At 45.1% G+C, this 18166-nt stretch overlaps 2 protein-coding genes and 2 long non-coding RNA genes across 9 annotated transcripts; 1 reads left to right on the top strand and 3 right to left on the bottom strand.

Moving 5' to 3' along the window:
* Nucleotides 1–224: 224 nt before the first annotated feature.
* LOC120808127 (uncharacterized) lies at nucleotides 225–2406 on the bottom strand. Its single transcript, XR_005709918.2, has 2 exons — nucleotides 1735–2406; nucleotides 225–618 (listed from the first exon to the last, which is right to left on the bottom strand). It is a non-coding gene; the product is annotated as an uncharacterized LOC120808127 (long non-coding RNA).
* A 1757-nt stretch (nucleotides 2407–4163) lies between these two features.
* Nucleotides 4164–11036, top strand: nme6 (NME/NM23 nucleoside diphosphate kinase 6). Of its 2 annotated transcripts, none has more exons than XM_078093251.1 (6): nucleotides 4164–4223; nucleotides 8455–8550; nucleotides 8776–8878; nucleotides 9957–9996; nucleotides 10400–10560; nucleotides 10671–11036. In XM_078093251.1, the coding sequence occupies exons 2-6, from the start codon at nucleotides 8458–8460 to the stop codon at nucleotides 10832–10834; spliced, it is 561 nt and encodes a 186-aa protein (XP_077949377.1). In that variant the 5' UTR covers nucleotides 4164–4223; nucleotides 8455–8457; the 3' UTR covers nucleotides 10835–11036. The 2 variants fall into 2 exon arrangements, with proteins under 2 accessions (XP_077949377.1, XP_040016712.1); XM_040160778.2 differs by lacking the exon at nucleotides 4164–4223 and adding an exon at nucleotides 7885–8169.
* On the bottom strand, nucleotides 5247–7031 carry LOC144389375 (uncharacterized). The gene is made up of 3 exons (XR_013453372.1): nucleotides 6889–7031; nucleotides 6340–6380; nucleotides 5247–6265 (listed from the first exon to the last, which is right to left on the bottom strand). It is a non-coding gene; the product is annotated as an uncharacterized LOC144389375 (long non-coding RNA).
* Nucleotides 11037–11071: 35 nt separating the features above from the next.
* baalcb (BAALC binder of MAP3K1 and KLF4 b) lies at nucleotides 11072–14919 on the bottom strand. 5 transcript variants are annotated; one of them, XM_040160777.2, is made up of 5 exons: nucleotides 14637–14919; nucleotides 13714–13856; nucleotides 13266–13476; nucleotides 12127–12329; nucleotides 11072–11808 (listed from the first exon to the last, which is right to left on the bottom strand). In XM_040160777.2, exons 3-5 carry the CDS (start codon nucleotides 13444–13446, stop codon nucleotides 11629–11631), a joined length of 564 nt encoding a protein of 187 aa, XP_040016711.2. In that variant the 5' UTR covers nucleotides 13447–13476; nucleotides 13714–13856; nucleotides 14637–14919; the 3' UTR covers nucleotides 11072–11628. The 5 variants fall into 5 exon arrangements, with proteins under 5 accessions (XP_040016711.2, XP_040016710.2, XP_040016706.2 ...); XM_040160776.2 differs by having other exon boundaries at nucleotides 13714–13853; nucleotides 14637–14821; XM_040160772.2 differs by having other exon boundaries at nucleotides 12106–12329; nucleotides 13714–13853; nucleotides 14637–14805.
* Between the last annotated feature and the right edge of the window lie 3247 nt (nucleotides 14920–18166).

Genomic DNA, 18166 nt, shown 5'->3' with positions numbered 1-18166 from the left:
TTCTTTTTAAATGGGTCACGTTTAAATTCTGGTGGAGGTATTTGGGGCTGAAACGTGTCGTGTATTCTGCATAACTGACTTTCAGGTAGTGCAAAGAGAAATTATTTCATCAGACTTTGTAGATATTTGGAGGAAGTTTACACATTTTATACCGGTGCCCACAACCCAGAAAAACACTCAACACACATCCAGTTTAAAATGATACAAAGGAAACCGACTCAATCTGTATTTGACAATCATTAAATCAAACTTTATTCATTCATTTGCCATACAGGAAACAAAACATCAAATAACCGAAGAACACCATCTACCATTGTCAGTAGACCACCACCTCTAAAGTATGCAGCATGCACCGCAGCGCCACTGTGTCTTTGATTCCACGCTGACTGAATTCACGGCGCAGTAGCTGGTTGAAGGGGACCAAACCTCACAGAAACACCTGACTTGGTTCCGTTTGACCAGCCACGGCAAGGCGTGTTGTGGAGAGTAAAGGACGTAGGAAAAAAAAAAAAAGAAGGAAAGGAGGGGAGGAGAAGGAGACGAAAATAAAAAAAAAGTGGAGGCCGTCTGTGAGAGCCATCGGGCCCGTGGGGCCGTGTCCTCCTCTTCGGGGCTTACCTGGTGAAACACAGAGACAAGGGGGGGGAAATCATCGCGGTGTCTTGCCCTGTTTCCTTCCCGATCCAGCCTTGCGGGGGCCCCGAACCTCTTCACCCTCGGTGACAGCTCCACGTCTCCGCCCTCCCTCCCCTCTTCCCTTTTTTTTCCGAGGGTCCTGCGGTTGCTATAATGGGTGACAGCTGTGGTCCGTCAATCCTCCCTGACTGTCAGCCGCTGGGGAAGGGCAGGAATTCTCCCCGAGACCCGATCATCGAGGGTAACACTAACCGCGCATGTGTCCGAGCTGAAGGAGAGGGAACAGGCCTTTCACCTGTCGCCCTGTCACCACACATGCTCGTAAACCCTGACATCACCCCCCACCCCCACCCACCCATCACAAAGCTGCACCTTTTATTCACCTGTCATTCCATTTTGAAAATAGACTTTGTGTAAAAAAAAAAACAGCATCAGGGTGTCTCTTCTCCAGCAGTTTGGTCGGCGGTGAAGACCCCTTGAGACCACACACTTCCTTACATTCCATAAGTGGTGTATTGATATGGGGATATAAGGAAGCATGTCCTCGCGAGGGGCAACAACTGGATTCAGGGCTCGCTGGACACAAAGCACCCTTTCATAGTTCACAAGTGCAGAGCAGCAGGAACAACCGGCTTAAGAATGGTTAACTGTGACGGGAGCGAGCGGGAAGGACGGAGCCGATGGCGACACCGTCCTCTGCGCGAGCTCGGTTTGATTACCGGTGTGACTTATTTGAGATTTATTTGTCTGAACTGTTATCGTCTAACAGAAGCAAAAACTTAAGAGGCAAAAAGTCTGATACCGAAAGTAATCGTCTGTTTGTCCCTGTCAAAAAGTATTAATACTTGAGGACCAGTCCGTGCAGCTATGTAATGGGTGGTGCCAATGTAATGATGCTAAACGCCCTCGATAAATAACTCTGGATGGCGAGGCAGATTCTGAAAGGTCACAATCTGAACTATTTCCCAAACAGGCCGTGCCAAGTCATGTTGAGCCCAACAACTGTGGGGTGATGTCACATTTAAAAACAGAAACAGTAACAAATCCACGTTAATAATGAATCATATTTGAAAGGCATGGAAGATGTTTTGTACTCACCTTAACTGATTTCGGCTGTGTTTTCTGTGCTGAGCATCTTGAGGCCACATCGGGGTTCAACGAGCTTATCCTACACTGCACTAACCACCAACCAGCTCCAAACCAAATGGCCTTTGGAAAGACTGGCTCTTCTTTGATTAGACTGCGATGAGAATTTCCTACTTCTTACGCCTCGGCTTCCCCTCACCTGGCAGAGGCGTCAGGCCGTAAAACTCACAGCAAACATCTGGCAACTGGTTTTGCCGCCTGATTTTACTCACACGTTGCTGCAAATCAAGGAAACTAGAGGAAAGAAGGTCCGCGGCGTGTGAATCGAGAAGGACTTTTGAGCGAAACGCAACCCGTAATGCCCATTTGTTGTCAAACATTAACCTTTTACCTTTGAAATACAGAAGAAAGCGTACCTACAGAAAGTCCTTGGTCAAAAGGTAAAAGTTTGTTAATCACACAGAGATGACCAACTTCTCAGACCAACTTTATTCTGCTGCCTTCTACAACCTTCAAAGCTCATCTCAGACTCTCCCTGTGCTCCCTGAGAACCGCCCCCCCACCCACACACACACACACACACAAACACACACACACTTCCTCCTGCCCCTCTGCTGTCTTCGCCCCGGCTATCCTGCCATCGACCGCCCTGCTCCGCGTCAGGCCCGGCGGATTGTGCCCACAACAGGCCTTGCAGATCTGCCTTTTCTATCCCGCCAAGGAGCGCCCCCCTCCGAAGCGGCCTCCCACCTGTTGGTGTCCTTTAGAAGCCGCGGGCCTCTCCTGCGCCTCCTGTCCGGCCCAATCAGGGCCCTGACAGGGGGGGGAGCCAGCCTGTGAAATCACACCTCTCAGCTGTTCTCACTGGGCTTCGAGACACCCTACACCCCTGCCGTTCCTCTGTTCAGACCCCCACCCGCTGCCCTCCCTCCCCTGCCCTCCCCTCCCACCCCGCCTCTATTTGACACCCAATGTCAATGGTTCCTTTTTGGAGGAAAAAAAAAAATATGGGAGCGAGAAAGGGACACAGAGGAAACAAGGAAGCAACTGTACAATGGGCGTGTTTTATTGGGGTCGGGGTCCCCTCAGAACAGCAGCTACATCAAGTCACAGCTGAAGCCGGGGCCACGCTTTCCCCCCCGTATGGTTTTCGCGCTTGCCTCTAGTTTCATTGTACCATTTACAGTACAGGAGAAAGTGACTGTCGTCGCAGTGTTTGGAAACTTCTCAGAATTTAGATATCAGGACCTTTGTGGCGATCCGCCTCAAAGTCAAGCAAAAGTGGTAAATCCATCGATAAACTGTAACGTGAACCTTCGCCAAAGAAGCGCGGCCAATCGCGTGTGACGAGCGCGACCCGGTTATATGGGTGCTCTTGCGGCACCATAAAAACAAGCGATAAATCCTCCGGCGGCCACAAGGTGACCACCCTGCGGCCATGACACAAAACACCACTGAATTCAAGCAGGGACGGGGGGGGGGTCGAAGAAACTGACTTTTATCAACCATCATGAGCCGGCTAGCAAGATTTGTTCCTGTCAGTGAGCCTGTAGATCCTTATAAGACAGTTGAGTAGCCTCTGTGGGACCGCGCAGTCATTACCATTACCGCAGAGGCAGACGGGCCGGGCCGGGGGGGTGGAGGGGGGGGTTCATTTTTCCTCTGCTGCAAGCACAAGCCGCTCCGGTAAGGTCAACACCTGTGTTCTAAAATCAGCGCCGGGGTTGGGTGCGATAGGAACCCGGGCCTCATTCACAGAAAGCTCGAGCTAAGAGAGGGGGGCTTACATTGAAACTCAAACCTCTCGCTATTTTCGAGGCACCCGGCGTCCACAAATAGATGCCCCCCGTGGCATCTATTGCGGCTCCCGTTTTTTTCTCTCCGCCGCGGGATGTTGTCTAAATTCGACAGTTGTTCAATATTTCCCATGGCGCAAAGCCAGGGTGTATCACAAATGCAACATTTCCACTAATGTCAGCTATGCAGCGAGGCCTTGCCAGATATATCTGGGCGCTAGGAATATCACGAGCCGGCTCTCATCTAATCATCTGCCTCTCTTTCATCGTGCGGCGTGCATCACGCACATGATCTCATCTTACTCTTTTTTTTTTTCATCTGTCAACTCCTCTTCTGTTTAATTTATTTGAGTTCCAATCGTCAGTCTGGGGGATCATTTTTAGGCCTTCTGGATCACACGGAAAACCCTCGTAAAACACGCTGATGAAATGTCCGGGTGAGATTCGCCGTTTTGGATTTCAATACTGTCAATGCAGTTGTTTTTTTTTAAGGAAAATCAAGACTGCACGGGGAGTCAGCGGTTGTGCTGCTTGTTATCTACTAATTGGGTCAGAAGGTTATTTTTAACCCGTGTTCACATACCGGGGCCCCCTGTTTGCTAATCACTTTGTTCCCCTCTGTCATACCCATCCGCTGCTTCGGGGGAGGTCACAACACACGTTCCTTGGCAGGGGGGGGGAAATAATTTCCCTCCGGGACAGCAGGTAAGACTTAGACTGAGTAACCTCAGAGTTTCTTCAACGGAGGATCGCATGCATTTCTATTGGTATTAATAAACTGGCAGCTGACACCAGATCAGGTCTTGCACGTGCACAAGATGGACCGACCTCGCCGATTAACCCCTGTTCTTCTGGAGGAAACTCCCCCGCGGGAGGTGGACATTTTGACATTTTGGCTTAAATCAGCTATTAGACGACAACTGACTAAATGTTTTGTTTTGTTGAGATTGTTGTGGAAAGTGAGGTAGCAAAAAAAGCGGCGCCGTTTGCAAAGTGGCTTTTAGCAATGAACACAAAGGAAAATGATGGGAGCAAAGTGCTGCTGTGTGTTAATACCTCGCCACAATATAAGAAAGTAAGGACGCCGACGCTCCAACGAGGAACCAAATGTAAAAGCCGAGCGCCTGATCTCGTGTCGCTGAGTCATTACGCGGGCCGACATTAATGCCGCTCGCTGTCCTTCCCCGGGCACAACAGTTGCCTGGGCTGAGGTTGACACAGCTGTTGCAGGGAGCCTGGTCCCGTGTGGTAAAGCACACGCAGCGGAGAGATCAGAGGTCACCAGCATTTAGGCTAAGAGAGAGAACAGGTGATGGGGAGGTGAAGGCGACTCACTCTGGTGACTCACAAGGGAGGAGGGGGGTTTAGACGCATGCCGTGCGCTCATTAGATTTGAGAATGAGGGACTGCAAAAACAACTTATCCCGTCCATGAGAGTCTGGATGAGGCTGTTTGGTTACAATCTAAAACATTAACATTAAGGGGGTTTTCGTCGATTTCTTACAATATGGCGTCCTAATTAGGCTCTGATCTGTTGTTATGACAGGAAACACACCCCTAACTTTTTTCACCAGCCAAACAATTAGGATGAAGGGATTCCGTGTCCCCCTTTGGAGACCCTTTAGATGGGGGACATGCGGCACACCGGAGTAAACATGCAAAAGAGGCATATGTTGTTTTCCCACTAAAACTTCTTTTCAAAAAGGTATGAGAGAGAGATAGAGAATGTTATCGTATGTCATAATGAATTAGGTTTATTCAGAAAGCGACGGCATTCCCAAAAGACTCAAACAGGACAACCGCCGAGATCCATAACATCCCTCGACTATATTTGGATTGAACGTTGTATTTAAAGTATTCAAAGCTGAACTCTCTTTTCAACAGTGAAATGTACAAAGAAGTATGACAATGTTATTCAAATCATTTAAAGAATCGACCGTATTAACAGGACATAATAATGGTTTCAGTGGAAACAAAGGGAGAATAGTGGCATGTTACCAGAAATACAAACCTATGGACGAGTTTTGTTGTTATAAAACATGTCAATATTCAATCATTACTGAACGCTTTTCTTCCTCATTTGTATTGAATCTTTCATTCTGCCTGCAGACAAATTGGATGCAGGTTCAACCTACAGTGTACACAGTGATGGGCACGTCCGTGCCGTTTAAAGATTAACTTCAAACCCCACGTTTGAACCACTATCACTCCCACTTAATTTTAGGCCACTTTGTGAGAAACATGTGTCTATTATTTCATCTTAAAACTAAAAACTTTTCTACAAATCCTCCCTTGTACTACATTTATTTTCTTTTACTGCGTCTCCCGCTGAATGAATGAATGTGCAGCCGCCTGCGGACACCCAAGCGCCTGTGGGGGTCGTCGGTCAGCTGCCCGACTCCCACCAAAAGGAGACGACAACTGCGTGAGAGGCAACAACAGCAGCAGCAGCAGCAGTGACACAGAGATAAAACAAGAGATGAGGTTTATGGCGGGCAGAGAGCGGCGGCGGTGGTGGTGGTGGTAGGGGGGGGTCAGCTGAATCAGCCCCCCAGATGAGGATGTTGGAAGCAAGTGTCATCGGTGATCAACGGCAGTCTGTGTTCGCTCCTCGAACCTGTTCATCCTGGTTTTAGAGAGTAAATGCTTTGGTTTTGGTCTTTTTCAGCTCGCCGACGCCAATGATTGATTCCCACAAGCTTCTAGTGGTAAACTTTAAGATTTCAGTCCTGGTTCATTCAGCATTTCTGTTGGATGGAAAAAAAATGTGTTGATAGGAGACCTTCACGTTGTCAGAATTGTGAATATCTTGCGTACATACAGTGGATCCCCTGAAGGTTGCCATAGAACTCCAGTTTAAATCTGCCAATACATAAATATGGCAAAACTGTCATTAGGTCGTCATGGGCTAATTTGCCTTCGTGTTAACTTTTTCAGTAATCTGTGGTGATTTAACAGAAAATTATTAAAGGTATTTGACATGTACAGAGATTGTGAGGCGTCAAAAAGATTTACATTTTCTAACAAAAACATCCTTTAAAAAGTGTTTTAAAGTGTCCCTGTTGAATATTTGTGGCAGTCTTTCAGCTCTAAAACGGGAAACTTTCATCTCTCATTAATCAATGCACAACCCCTAAGGTTTATTTTGTAACCTCTGTTTAGAAACTACTGACTCCACCAAGCATTCTTAGTTTTAATATTTTACGTAAATTTAGCTGATGTACTTTAAGAAGGATTTTGACCAAAGTGGTACTTAAAGATGTGAGTAGCTCCACTGCAGTCAAATGAATTGTACCAATAAGCACACACTTATTACATAGTCTGTATATAAGTAATTATTTTTCTATGCCATATTCATTCAACTTCTCACCCACACAACGCCTCCCCTCTTCTGCTCCTTCCCCCTCGTGGGCGGCAACAGCTGTGGTGTCACCCTCAGTCACATGACATGGGCAGGTGGAAGAAACCTATGTGGCAAAATCCATCCCCCCTTTCTTCCCTCCTATTCTCTCTGAATGTCAAACTCCCCCCCACACACACACTCCTCTTTTCAAGGGTGTGGCCATTTTGCATTGCTGGAATTTGCTCCCTGTTTGTAACTTATACTGTACGTCTGATCTCCCGCATTGATGACATTCTGCATTCAGATATCTCCCCGCTTGAAGCCGTTGTGTCGCTGTCTCTTGTCAGAGATGGTCAGTTACGACGTCAATGGTTCAACCATAATCTACGCTTTAACACTTTCTAAAACTGTGTTTTACGTTGTGCAAGGTGACTTTGTTGTCAGGTTGACCTGCTTGCATCTCTGAGGATCGGAGATATTAAAAAATATAACAGTTTAATAATAATTCATAGTCCATCCACCAAGATACTTTTTTTTTAAATGATATCAAATGGAAAAGTGAGTTCATATTTCTATTTTTAAGTTGAATGTTGCATTTAACAGGGATAATACGAATGAAGAACCATAATCATCAGTCTTTTTAGTAGATAAATAATCAATTTTAAATTTTTAAATTTTTAAAACAATTTATTTAAAAATAATTTTAATTGGTATTCAGGAACAGTAACATGGCAAAGGTGGATTTTGGTGGTCATTTCAGTTGAGGATGGATTTAAGCGTATGGAGGGAAACTAGATGCACTTGCAGTGCCATTGTGCAAGGCACTTATTCCCACTCTGCTTCATCACCTGTATTTAAGAGTAAAGAGAATATGTTGATCCAGAGTGGCCTCGTCTATGATGTGAGAAAATGTAATGTGCGTCATCTATTTCCCCAGAATAGCTTAATAAAACTGGCCATCACATCCACGACATACAGGCACTTTTATTCAAGCTCGGGTCAAAAAGAATAACCGTTTAATTGAATGTCACTTTCTTCATTTTTAGTGTCACCCTCGTGGTAGGAACTTTGTATCGTGATTTAGTTTCTAGGGGACAATATTATCAAACGGACTCACCGCGATATGTTCGCCATTCGTTAAAATCACGTTTATTTTACACTAGGTAGTTACATGAACGTAAGCAAAACTTGTGAAGAAGACCATATCAAAATATATCGTTTATATTTTCTACAATAATACCGTTATTTAACGTGTCTAGCAACTGTAGCGGTGCTGTCCTCTTCAAACTGACCGGTATTTGGACCGAGGTCAGTGACGTTATCGTTATTTCTAACTTTTTTACAGAAAAATATATATGCTTAAACAGTTCCGTACTCAAGGAAAATCGTCAAAGACAAAAAAAACCACTGCAACCCTGCTTACGTCGTTTTTTTTTTGTTACGCGTTAATGCTGCAGGATCACCCGGTGTCTCACGTTAGCTTAACGCTACCTCACGTTAGCTCAACGCTACACGTCCACAGCCGACTGTGGCTGACGCGGTGTAACCTCTACGAGCGATAACGTCTAACGTGAACGTCTGTCTCCGCTGCAGACGATGCCGGTGACAGCGGCTCGCCTCCCCAAGGTGCTGCAGCTCACCCTGGCGGTGATCAAACCGGATGCTGTGGCTCATCCCGTCATGTCACAGGTGAGCTCGCTCACATGGACAATATACAACTTATTCGGTTATTTTAGAACCTCTTAGAAATTGCCTTCCACTTTCTACCACTTACTTTTTTATTAATTTTCTTTAGCTACCAGTCGAATAGAATAATCCAAAGAAATTGTGGGTTCATTGATGGATTTTCGATCCAAACACATCAGCTGCGGTGCAGCAGAACAAGGTAACATGACTTTTGTTTTTCTCTTTCAGGCTCTTCACCAGAGAATACTGGACAACAAATTTTTAATTGTGAAATGCAGAGATCTCGCGTGGAGGAGACGGGACTCCGAGAGGTTTTACGCTGAACACTCGGGTGCGTGGAGGAACTCGTTAGAACAAAGTGCTGCTCTGGTGATTTGAGCCAACGAACACATGAAATGTACATATGCTTTTTAGGTTAAACAAGGGATTCATTCAGTACTGCTTAAAGCAGGGGTGCTCACACTTTTTCAGCATGGGAGCTACTTTTGAAATGACCAAGTCAAAATGATCTACCCATTATATTTATTGAGAAATATATTGAGGATTCTTACAACTTATGTTGATGTATAACCACATATGTTGCACAACACAACATAATTCAGAACTGAACAGACTGAACAACATAATTATGTACATTTTTTGCCATCACCTGAGCTCACTCTGATGACTTGCACTGAATTGAATCAGCCAGGGATACATAGTCCAGTGTCGTATTTTCCATGAAGAGTCCGAAAATGCCGCTCCACATTTCCCTTCTTTGGTATTGCGACGGTAGACTGGCAGACGAGACAAACGCACTTTGAAAATGTCATTGTGAAAAAAAAGTCCTCCTCCCATTCCGTATGAAAGTGATAGTTTTTTTTCTTTTTACTTGGTCCAGCTCCCCCACTCATTTTTATACCCTATCTTACGTTAAATCTTACGGAAAAAAACGAGCGATAAATTAGGATGTAACTAACGACTAGCTTGTTAGCTTTGCAGCGCTCAGGGGCGTTGTTTGAACACGCACAGTGACCTAATTGTACGGGGAAAAAAAATCAGATGTCATCTGACTGGTCGTCCTGTGTATCAATCAAGTGACGGGATGGCTGATAGGCTGACGTCTAGTTTTTTTTATTCAAAACAACTCAACTTTATTTGTATAGCGTCAGTTCATGACTATGTCACCTCACCTTGTCATGCGATCTACCAATAGTACCTTGGAGATCGACTGGTAGATCGCGATCGACGTATTGAGCACCCCTGGCTTAAAGGTTACAGGAGTTTTATTGTTCCGTTTGGTAGCCCTACGTCAGCCAGTAGCCGCAAAACAACAATAAACAATGTTCAAGATAAAGATACACGAAAGGAATAAAATAAGTGGAACATTACAGTAACGCACATTTAAATACTTTTTTTTTGCTTCACAGAGCGATTCTTCTACCAGAGGCTTGTTGAATTCATGTCAAGGTAAGTGAGCTACCGTGCTTGAACAATCTCCCAAAACCCCCGACAGTGTCGAGTGATTCACTTTGGATAAACGATGTGTTGCGTCTGATGTGTCTTGAAACAGAACGACAGAGAAATCCCCCGTCCCACGTTACTGCCCGGAGGGCTGATGCAGAACAAGCTATGATTTCATCCTCAGAAAATCACTGACTAATAATTTGACAGCAGACCTCGAGCGATTTGTCCGAAAATATCCACGTAGAATTCTCACGATAGCTCCACGTGGATCGCTGCATTGCAAAAAGAATTAACATTATTATTTTTGTCTACAATGTGAACGTTTGCAACAGCTGCACGCTAGCGTCTCACGTGGGTTTCGTTCATATCTTGACCACTCAAAGCAGCGCTGGTTCTGTTCCCGCAGCGGCCCGATGCGAGCTTACGTTCTGGCCCGGGTGGACGCCATACGTCAGTGGAGAGAGCTGATGGGGCCGACCAAAGTGTTCCGAGCCAGATACACCTCGCCCGATAGTATCAGGGCTCAGTTTGGACTCACAGACACGCGGAACACGGCTCACGGCGCCGGTAGGGGGAGTGTTTTGTCAGCACGCCGTACGTGGATGTGGGCTGTCGCGTCGCGCACACGTTGCGACCTTTTCAAATCGTTCACCGGGTTTCATCTCAATTCTCCCCAGATTCCGTTGAGTCGGCACAAAGAGAAATCCGGTTCTTCTTCCCGGACTTCTGCGCGGGGGAGTGGATGGAGAAGGAGGAGCCATCGTTTCGATCGGGCCGAATACGTTACAACCCTCAGAAGAAGATTCACACACTTTCATTGCAAAGCGGACCCCAGAACTGACTCTGATCCCCGAAAGGACCACTCGGAGCCGCTGCAATTGTTAATCCGCAGCTTTACACAAATGACACTTCCCAGAGAGATTTTCCAATATTTCGCGTGCTGTATAAATATGTTTGATGATCCCACAAAAGTGAATGTTTATTATTTATCGCTTGTTCATCCCGTGTTGTTGTCAAGTAAAACCAATTTTTCCTTGAACAAATATACAGCTTGTGAAATCATTTGAAAGAAGGTTCATTAATGTTTTGGTTGGATTTATTGTCATTAGAAAACATCTAGATAAGAAAATGCAATACTGTATTGTACAAAGCGACAAAAGAAAGAAAGACAATGTTTTACATTGTCGTCACAAGCTCCTTTCCCGGCCTCGCCGTCAATAGTACAACCATTGAGGTTGTAGTGCAGCAGCAACTACATGGTATAAGTATCAATGTCAAATAACCAAACTATATGTGTAGCTGTAGCATTGGTTTTACTTTTATATTTGTCCTCAAAAGCTTCATAAATTAGCAGCAAAAAAGGCATTTTAGCTTCGAGTGAAATTTGAACTGTGCCCAGAAGTGTCTTCTGTGATGAACCATGAATTTCTTCATTTATTTTTGGACTGACACTGTAAAATGTCAGCGTAGGTGTTTTCTTTATATTTATTTATGACGTGCGTTTCACAGAATGAAAGCCCTCCACGGCCTCCGTGTTCCTTTAGTTCTTATTAGAACGAGCTGTACTTCCAATATCACCCAACTTGTAGCTCCTTGTGCTTTCAGCGGTTCCCCACGTTTCACAGTGACGTTCAGTTAGTTTCGCTGAGCTCGAGCGTTCTGCGTGGCCACCTGTTTGAGGCTCTCCACGGGTTTCATGACCTCGTAGGTGGTGAGGGACTTCTTCACCTTCCCGTTCCTGTCCACCCGATGGATGCTCTGAGTCACTGTGATTGTCACCTGCTTGGTCGACATCCGATTGTCCTGCCACTTTGTCTGATGATGGAAGATGGGACATCGTCAAATACGGGACTAAGATTGTGGCATCAGAAAGGAGCAATTGAGCTTTGAGTTGTTTTTTCATTATTCTACATCTGCTATATATATAGTGTATTCATGTATTTAACCACAGAAGCAGATGTTATGCTATTTTTATCTTCAATAAATCTGCAGAATAAATGATCTCTATGTTGTGCGCAAAGAGAAGCATCAACACTTTACATTAGAGGAGCAATTGAAAACTACTTTTACTACTGAAACATGACAGCAAATGATATAAAATAATTACTTAACGTATAACAACAGGAGTCTCACAATCTCTTCAGTGTGTAGAACACTCCTGCGCTGCACCGTGGTGCCGGCGGACGGCGACGCCGCCTCTTTGGGTGGAGAAGTACCCGGTGCGGCAGGGGGGCCGGCGGGCGTCACGTGGTTCAGACTGGCCTCAGGCACGGCCGAACAGACCTTCAGGTACGCCTGAGCCGGGAGAGGGAGGCCGTCCTCGAAGAAATCTGGAACTGGGACCAAAGGAAAAGGTCAGCGTGGTGTGTGTCGGGCGTCTGGGGGGGGGGCGAGTGGGCTTTCATCAGTGTTCATCAACAGGGTCTCCGTCTCTCACAGATGAATGGAGCTAAAATATGTATGTACACATGAGGGAGCTATTAATCAACCCTATCAGATAACAAAGGCGACTTTAGTAGAAAGACGGAAGATTTAGAGTCATCTAGTCGTGGTTGACAGTAACAGTAATAGCAGTAATAATTTTGGCATTATCAGGTGGACTACTTTGGTGATTGTTCACATAATCTGGGAATATTCATGTTCTTTTTTTAAATTAATTTAGCCAATTCTGGACCTCTTTTATCTGCAGAATGGAAGACGAATATGCCTTCCAATTAGATCAAGACACTTCTGCTTGGATTCACTATCTGCGGCATCGGTCGCCATGGCGACCCGACTCAGCACAGCGGCTTTTGATTACGTCCATTTACTGATGAATTTCCCCTGAGGCTTCAAAGAAAAAACCACACCTATAATTCAGAGCACCGGAGGACAGCGGAATCATAGTCGGATCAATCTTTTTCTAACTGGACCCTAAAAGAACAAATGCTTAGTCTGGCACACATCCTCATCATGAGGGTCACCACGGCTGTTTCACGTCTTCATTTCGAGTCTCAGTGTGGCTTCTTGTTGAAATGAGTCGTGCCTCAGAAAGATGCTGTCAGTGTACAGAGAGGCCATTCATTGATAACGCAGTCAAATTATTCTTTCAAATGATTCAGATCATAAAATGAAGATGAATATTAACTAGAGAACATAAGAAGATGTGCTCTGTGGGGGAAAACCTAATTGAGTGCTCAATCATACAACCGTATGATTAAACTACTGCCCGTTCCTGAGAGGAACCCAATTAAGTGTTCACTCATCCGTCAGTCGAGGTCCACTCTTCGTACCGGGGCTGATTGTTTTCTCCGAAGCGAAGCCGGCCTCAGAGTTTTCCGAGGGGATGCTCTGGATGGACGACAGGGGGATATCGGTGTCCGTGCTGGTCAGCCACGTCGACTCCGTCTCTTTGGTCCAGCTCTCCAGGTATCGGGGCTCCAGAGCATCGGTCCTGCTCCCCCCACAGCCCATGACTCCGCCTCAGGGCACCTTCACTTCCAGCTGGAGGCAAAATAAAATAAAAAAACTGCTTTACACTTATGGTGGTAAAGTGATCGGAAGCTGCGGTATTTACTGAGTGAAGTGAAATGTTTCCCCACTAGACAGAAGTATTCATGTGTTCTCGATGTTTGGGGTCAGTTAGACATCTTAGGAACAAAATAAAACAAAGTAACTTCCAATTCTGTACATTTGTCCAGACAATTTAGATTATAAGCAGCACAAACATATGATACTTACAGCACAGAGCTTTGAGAAGAACGTAGCATCCTGTTAAGATCTGGCTCCAGTGACTTCTATCCTTCAAGGAGAAGGCGAACTGGTCCCTGGTGTCCCTCAATCGCGTCTACACTTCTCCACCAGCACTTGAAGGCACCATCCTGCTTATAAAAGGGTCAGCTAGTCACTTGTGAGCCTCGCAGAGGCAAGGAGGAATGCATCCTGGTGCAATTTTCCCAGTCAATTGAAGTCCGACCCTCTATAATTACAACTTTGTTCTGTCTAATCGAGATGAATCACCAACCCTTTTGTGGCGTAAATGGCCTTGATGCGTATGCTCTCTGCTCTATTGTTCTACACATGGCGTCCTAATTTATTGTATCACACGTGCACTACAGCAGCTAAAGAACTATCTTTTTTTAACCTATCTAGAGACCTCTGGTCTGCTCTTTTTGAATAGCACTGCAAATCAATACGGCTTGAAAAACAATTACAGACCAACCGGATCGACAGCCTTAACCACAGATCCATGACAGATCAATAGCATTTTGGCTTTACGGAGCGCGCTTAAAGCGAGTTAGACGCTAATTAGGTCTGACTGTTATTGACGCGCTGGCACCGAACGCGCTGCGCGCAAACCCGAGGCCTCCTATAAATCACTGCATCAGCGGCTGAAGGCTGCTACGTTGAGTCATCTTTCCACCTCGACGGGCTCAAACGAGGGAATCCGCACGGAATGAGAGCTGGGGCGCAGTTAATGAACACCACGGGCACGCGGAGCCACGCGGCTCTGTCATCGTTACAGGCCAAATGGAAAACAGCGACGACGACAACAACAACAACAACAACAACAACCGCAAAGGCTGAAATACGCACACGGGAACGCGAACGACGTCCTTCGGCTGAGCAAAAATAAATAAAGACAGGGAGCGACTCGGGCTTACTGGTGATGGGAGCTCTGCGTTGTGGCTTCGCCCCGCTCGCTCCTCCGGGTCGTCTGCTGCCAGACGCGAAGCATGTTTATCCATGAATGAGAGCTCTGCTGACGCGCTGCTCCGCAGTGAAAGGGGGGTTTATCATCGTGAGGGTTTATCATCGTGAGGGTTTATCATCGGGAGGGTTTATCATCGCGAGGGTTTATCATCATGATGGTTTATCCTCGTGAGGGTTTATCATCGTGAGGGTTTATCAGCATGAGGGTTTATCATCACGATGGTTTATCCTCGTGGGGGTTTATCATGAGGGTTTATCATCATGATGGTTTATCATCGTGAGGGTTTATCATCGCGAGGGTTTATCATCATGATGGTTTATCCTCGTGAGGGTTTATCATCGCGAGGGTTTATCATCATGATGGTTTATCCTCGTGAGGGTTTATCATCGCGAGGGTTTATCATCATGATGGTTTATCATCGCGAGGGTTTATCATCATGATGGTTTATCCTCGTGAGGGTTTATCATCATGAGGGTTTATCATCGCGAGGGTTTATCATCACGATGGTTTATCCTCGCGAGGGTTTATCATCATGAGGGTTTATCATCGTGAGGGTTTATCATCACGATGGTTTATCCTCGTGAGGGTTTATCATCATGAGGGTTTATCATTGTGAGGGTTTATCATCGTGAGGGTTTATCATCGCGAGGGTTTATCATCATGATGGTTTATCCTCGTGAGGGTTTATCATCGCGAGGGTTTATCATCATGATGGTTTATCCTCGTGAGGGTTTATCATCGCGATGGTTTATCCTCGTGGGGGTTTATCATCATGAGGGTTTATCATCGTGAGGGTTTATCATCATGAGGGTTTATCATCATGATGGTTTATCATCGTGAGGGTTTATCATCATGAGGGTTTATCATTGTGAGGGTTTATCATCGTGAAGGTTTATCCTCGTGAGGGTTTATCATCGTGATGGTTTATCCTCGTGAGGGTTTATCATCATGAGGGTTTATCATGATGGTTTATATGGTTAAGGGTTCGGAAAGCCCTCGAGGGAGGCCTCACTCCTTTGTTCTCGTCCCGGCCGGAAACGAGGAATCGAATGAGTTAATTTGCTTAAATTCAAAAATCAAAAAGTATTCTATTTTTCATTGTAGCGGTTTATCATTATGAGGGCTTATCATCGTGGCGATTTATCATTATGAGGGTTTATCATCATGAGGGGCTTTCATCATGATGGTTTATCCCCGTGAGGGTTTATCATCGTGAGGGTTTATCATTGTGAGGGTTTGTCATCATGAGGGTTTATCATTGTGATGGTGAATGTTAAATTGTTTGTTAAAATATTAAAATGTAAATTATTAAAATCCTTCATCGACTTCAATTTCATGCCATTTGATTTTCTTTTTATCTTGACTTGTATTACTTTTATTTGGCTTTCTATTTAAATTATTTATTTGACTGATTACTGAGTTTTAGAATTGTTGACCTTTACGTTTTATGTTGTTCGGTTTTCTGTTGTTAAACTGCTTGTGTCTGTCAAAGCACTTTGTGAACTATGTTTTTGAAGACGCCATATCTATAGCATTATTATTATCCTAATTATTATATCCGTGATCGATTGGAGGATGAGTAGTCTATCGTTTTAAAGTTTCCCTGCAAACCTTAATTACTTGTTATTTTCCAATGGATTTTCTGCTTTCTAAACATTCATTTGTGTCTTTGCCCATAACCCACAAGAAGCCCCATAACGTATCGGCCTACTTTAACAGAAATCTATATGTAAAGGCAACACAGTGTAAGTGCTTCAGAAGTACTGATTATATTTTCCCCATGTGTAATATTTCACCTTTCATGCTGCACGCCATCATGCTCTTCACTACTCTGCCCGGTAGGGGGCAGTCACGGCCCACTCCTCTTCCTAAAATAAATACAGTAAGTCTTTGTATTTGTGATGGTCTGGATCGTATTTCTGTAAATCCAACCCAATCCCAGACTTCAGGCAAAAGTAAAGCAAATTAGCACTGCTGTCTCCATTGGAAACACAGAGTTTAAGTTCTTTGTAAAATAAACAGCGATCGGAGCTGGTATACACATAGCTCAGATGTGATGGGGTGTGCTCTTGAATCCAGGCTTTTCAAGAAGGAGTTAGTATCTGCACTTAGAAAAGTGGAAACGGGCTCTGATCGGATCATCTTTGAATTACTGTTTGCTTCGAATAGCTCAAATTAAGCATGACGACAAACAGGCCTTTTCTCAGCAAACATGTTGACTCCTGCTAGAGTGCAGGCTCAGTTCACCACGTAGATGATTCTTTTCCAAAAGACTCCCTAGGCAGCAGAGTGCACATTCATCTCACCCCAGAACCCGTCAAAATTACATTTTTCTTCATTAGTTGACACCTCCATCACTCATGCATACACTGCTCTACACCTGAATCTCCACCCAGACGCCTCTTCCATCAGGACACTGTAGTCTGGTCCACTGTGACGGATTACTCGCAAGGATTAAACTAACAACGGGAGTCTTGCCCTTTAAATACACGTTCAAGCATCATTGCATGCGGGTCTGAGCGGAATTAAATCCCTTCTTACTTCCTGCGCTACGACCCCCATACCTACCCCACCCCCCCTCCCCCACACAGCCTCCCCCCTCCCCCTGCGTCCTTCCCCCTCACGTGGCAAATGAATCCCGTTTCACGGGGACAGTTTGGTCAATATGAGGCTGGACAGCTTTGATTTGTATGTCCGGCCCCTATGTCCTATTGGACTAGTGGTCAATAAGACCGTCTTCCCATTATAGCCTGGCGATGAATGTGGCGCGCTGCCAAACGCTACACTGTGAATCAGTAAATCGGGGGGGGGGCGTGGATGCACACTATAGTAGTTCAAAATTTTGATTCATGTCCGCCAATGCCAATGTATTAAGATTTTTTTCTTGTCTTTTGGGGGTCAAGGTTCACCATAGAGTTGATCAGATGGGGTCCCAATGTAAGAGAAACTGACGTGAAGTCTCCAGCGTGTTTTCCTGTAACACCTTCCCAGTACGGCGTCATCCTTCTGTTTGGACAATGTGGACCTCCGATGTTTATTAAAAGCTTGTCAGGTCGTCCTGCTCCTCTAATGGGGACGGGACACTCTGTCCCTTTTCAGCTGGATTGAGTCATTGAGACAGTCATCTGTCTGTACTTATGGCTTGTGTTTGATGATTCGTGTACCTTTATTATGTTTCTATATGCTATTCTGCAATATATACTTAATCACGAAGCTTAAGATATGATTTCTCACAAGGGCATCATCCACTAATTTCCACCACACTCACGTTGTCATTGCATCCCCATTTTGTTGTTTTTTGCAATGCAGAGAGGTTTATAACTACATATTTGGCGTGTGTGTGTGTGTGTGTGTGTGTGTGTGTGTGTGTGTTAAACCAAGCTCAGTTTTTCAGTTGGCAACAGCATTCTTGTCCCACTGCTGGATTTTTTTTTTTACAGCTGGTCAAGGTTGATAGAGAATAATTTGCTCTCTCCACTG

The sequence above is a fragment of the Gasterosteus aculeatus genome, chromosome 18 (genome assembly GCF_964276395.1).
Source record: "Gasterosteus aculeatus chromosome 18, fGasAcu3.hap1.1, whole genome shotgun sequence".
Lineage (NCBI taxonomy): Eukaryota > Metazoa > Chordata > Actinopteri > Perciformes > Gasterosteidae > Gasterosteus > Gasterosteus aculeatus.
The sequence above is the reverse complement of the archived record's forward strand: the minus strand, read 5'-3'. Positions and strand labels throughout refer to the sequence as shown.

Bases quoted from the DNA above. Each gene is read 5' to 3' on its own strand.
- nme6 (XM_078093251.1), top strand. From the start codon at position 8,458: ATGCCGGTGACAGCGGCTCGCCTCCCCAAGGTGCTGCAGCTCACCCTG. The intron at 8,551-8,775 runs GTGAGCTCGCTC...TTTCTCTTTCAG, and splicing joins CTCATCCCGTCATGTCACAG to GCTCTTCACCAGAGAATACT. The intron at 8,879-9,956 runs GTGCGTGGAGGA...TTTGCTTCACAG, and splicing joins GTTTTACGCTGAACACTCGG to AGCGATTCTTCTACCAGAGG.
- baalcb (XM_040160772.2), bottom strand. From the start codon at position 13,446: ATGGGCTGTGGGGGGAGCAGGACCGATGCTCTGGAGCCCCGATACCTG. The intron at 12,330-13,265 runs GTACGAAGAGTG...CTTTGGTCCCAG, and splicing joins GGAGAAAACAATCAGCCCCG to TTCCAGATTTCTTCGAGGAC. The intron at 11,809-12,105 runs GTTAAGTAATTA...TTCCATCATCAG, and splicing joins TGAGACTCCTGTTGTTATAC to ACAAAGTGGCAGGACAATCG.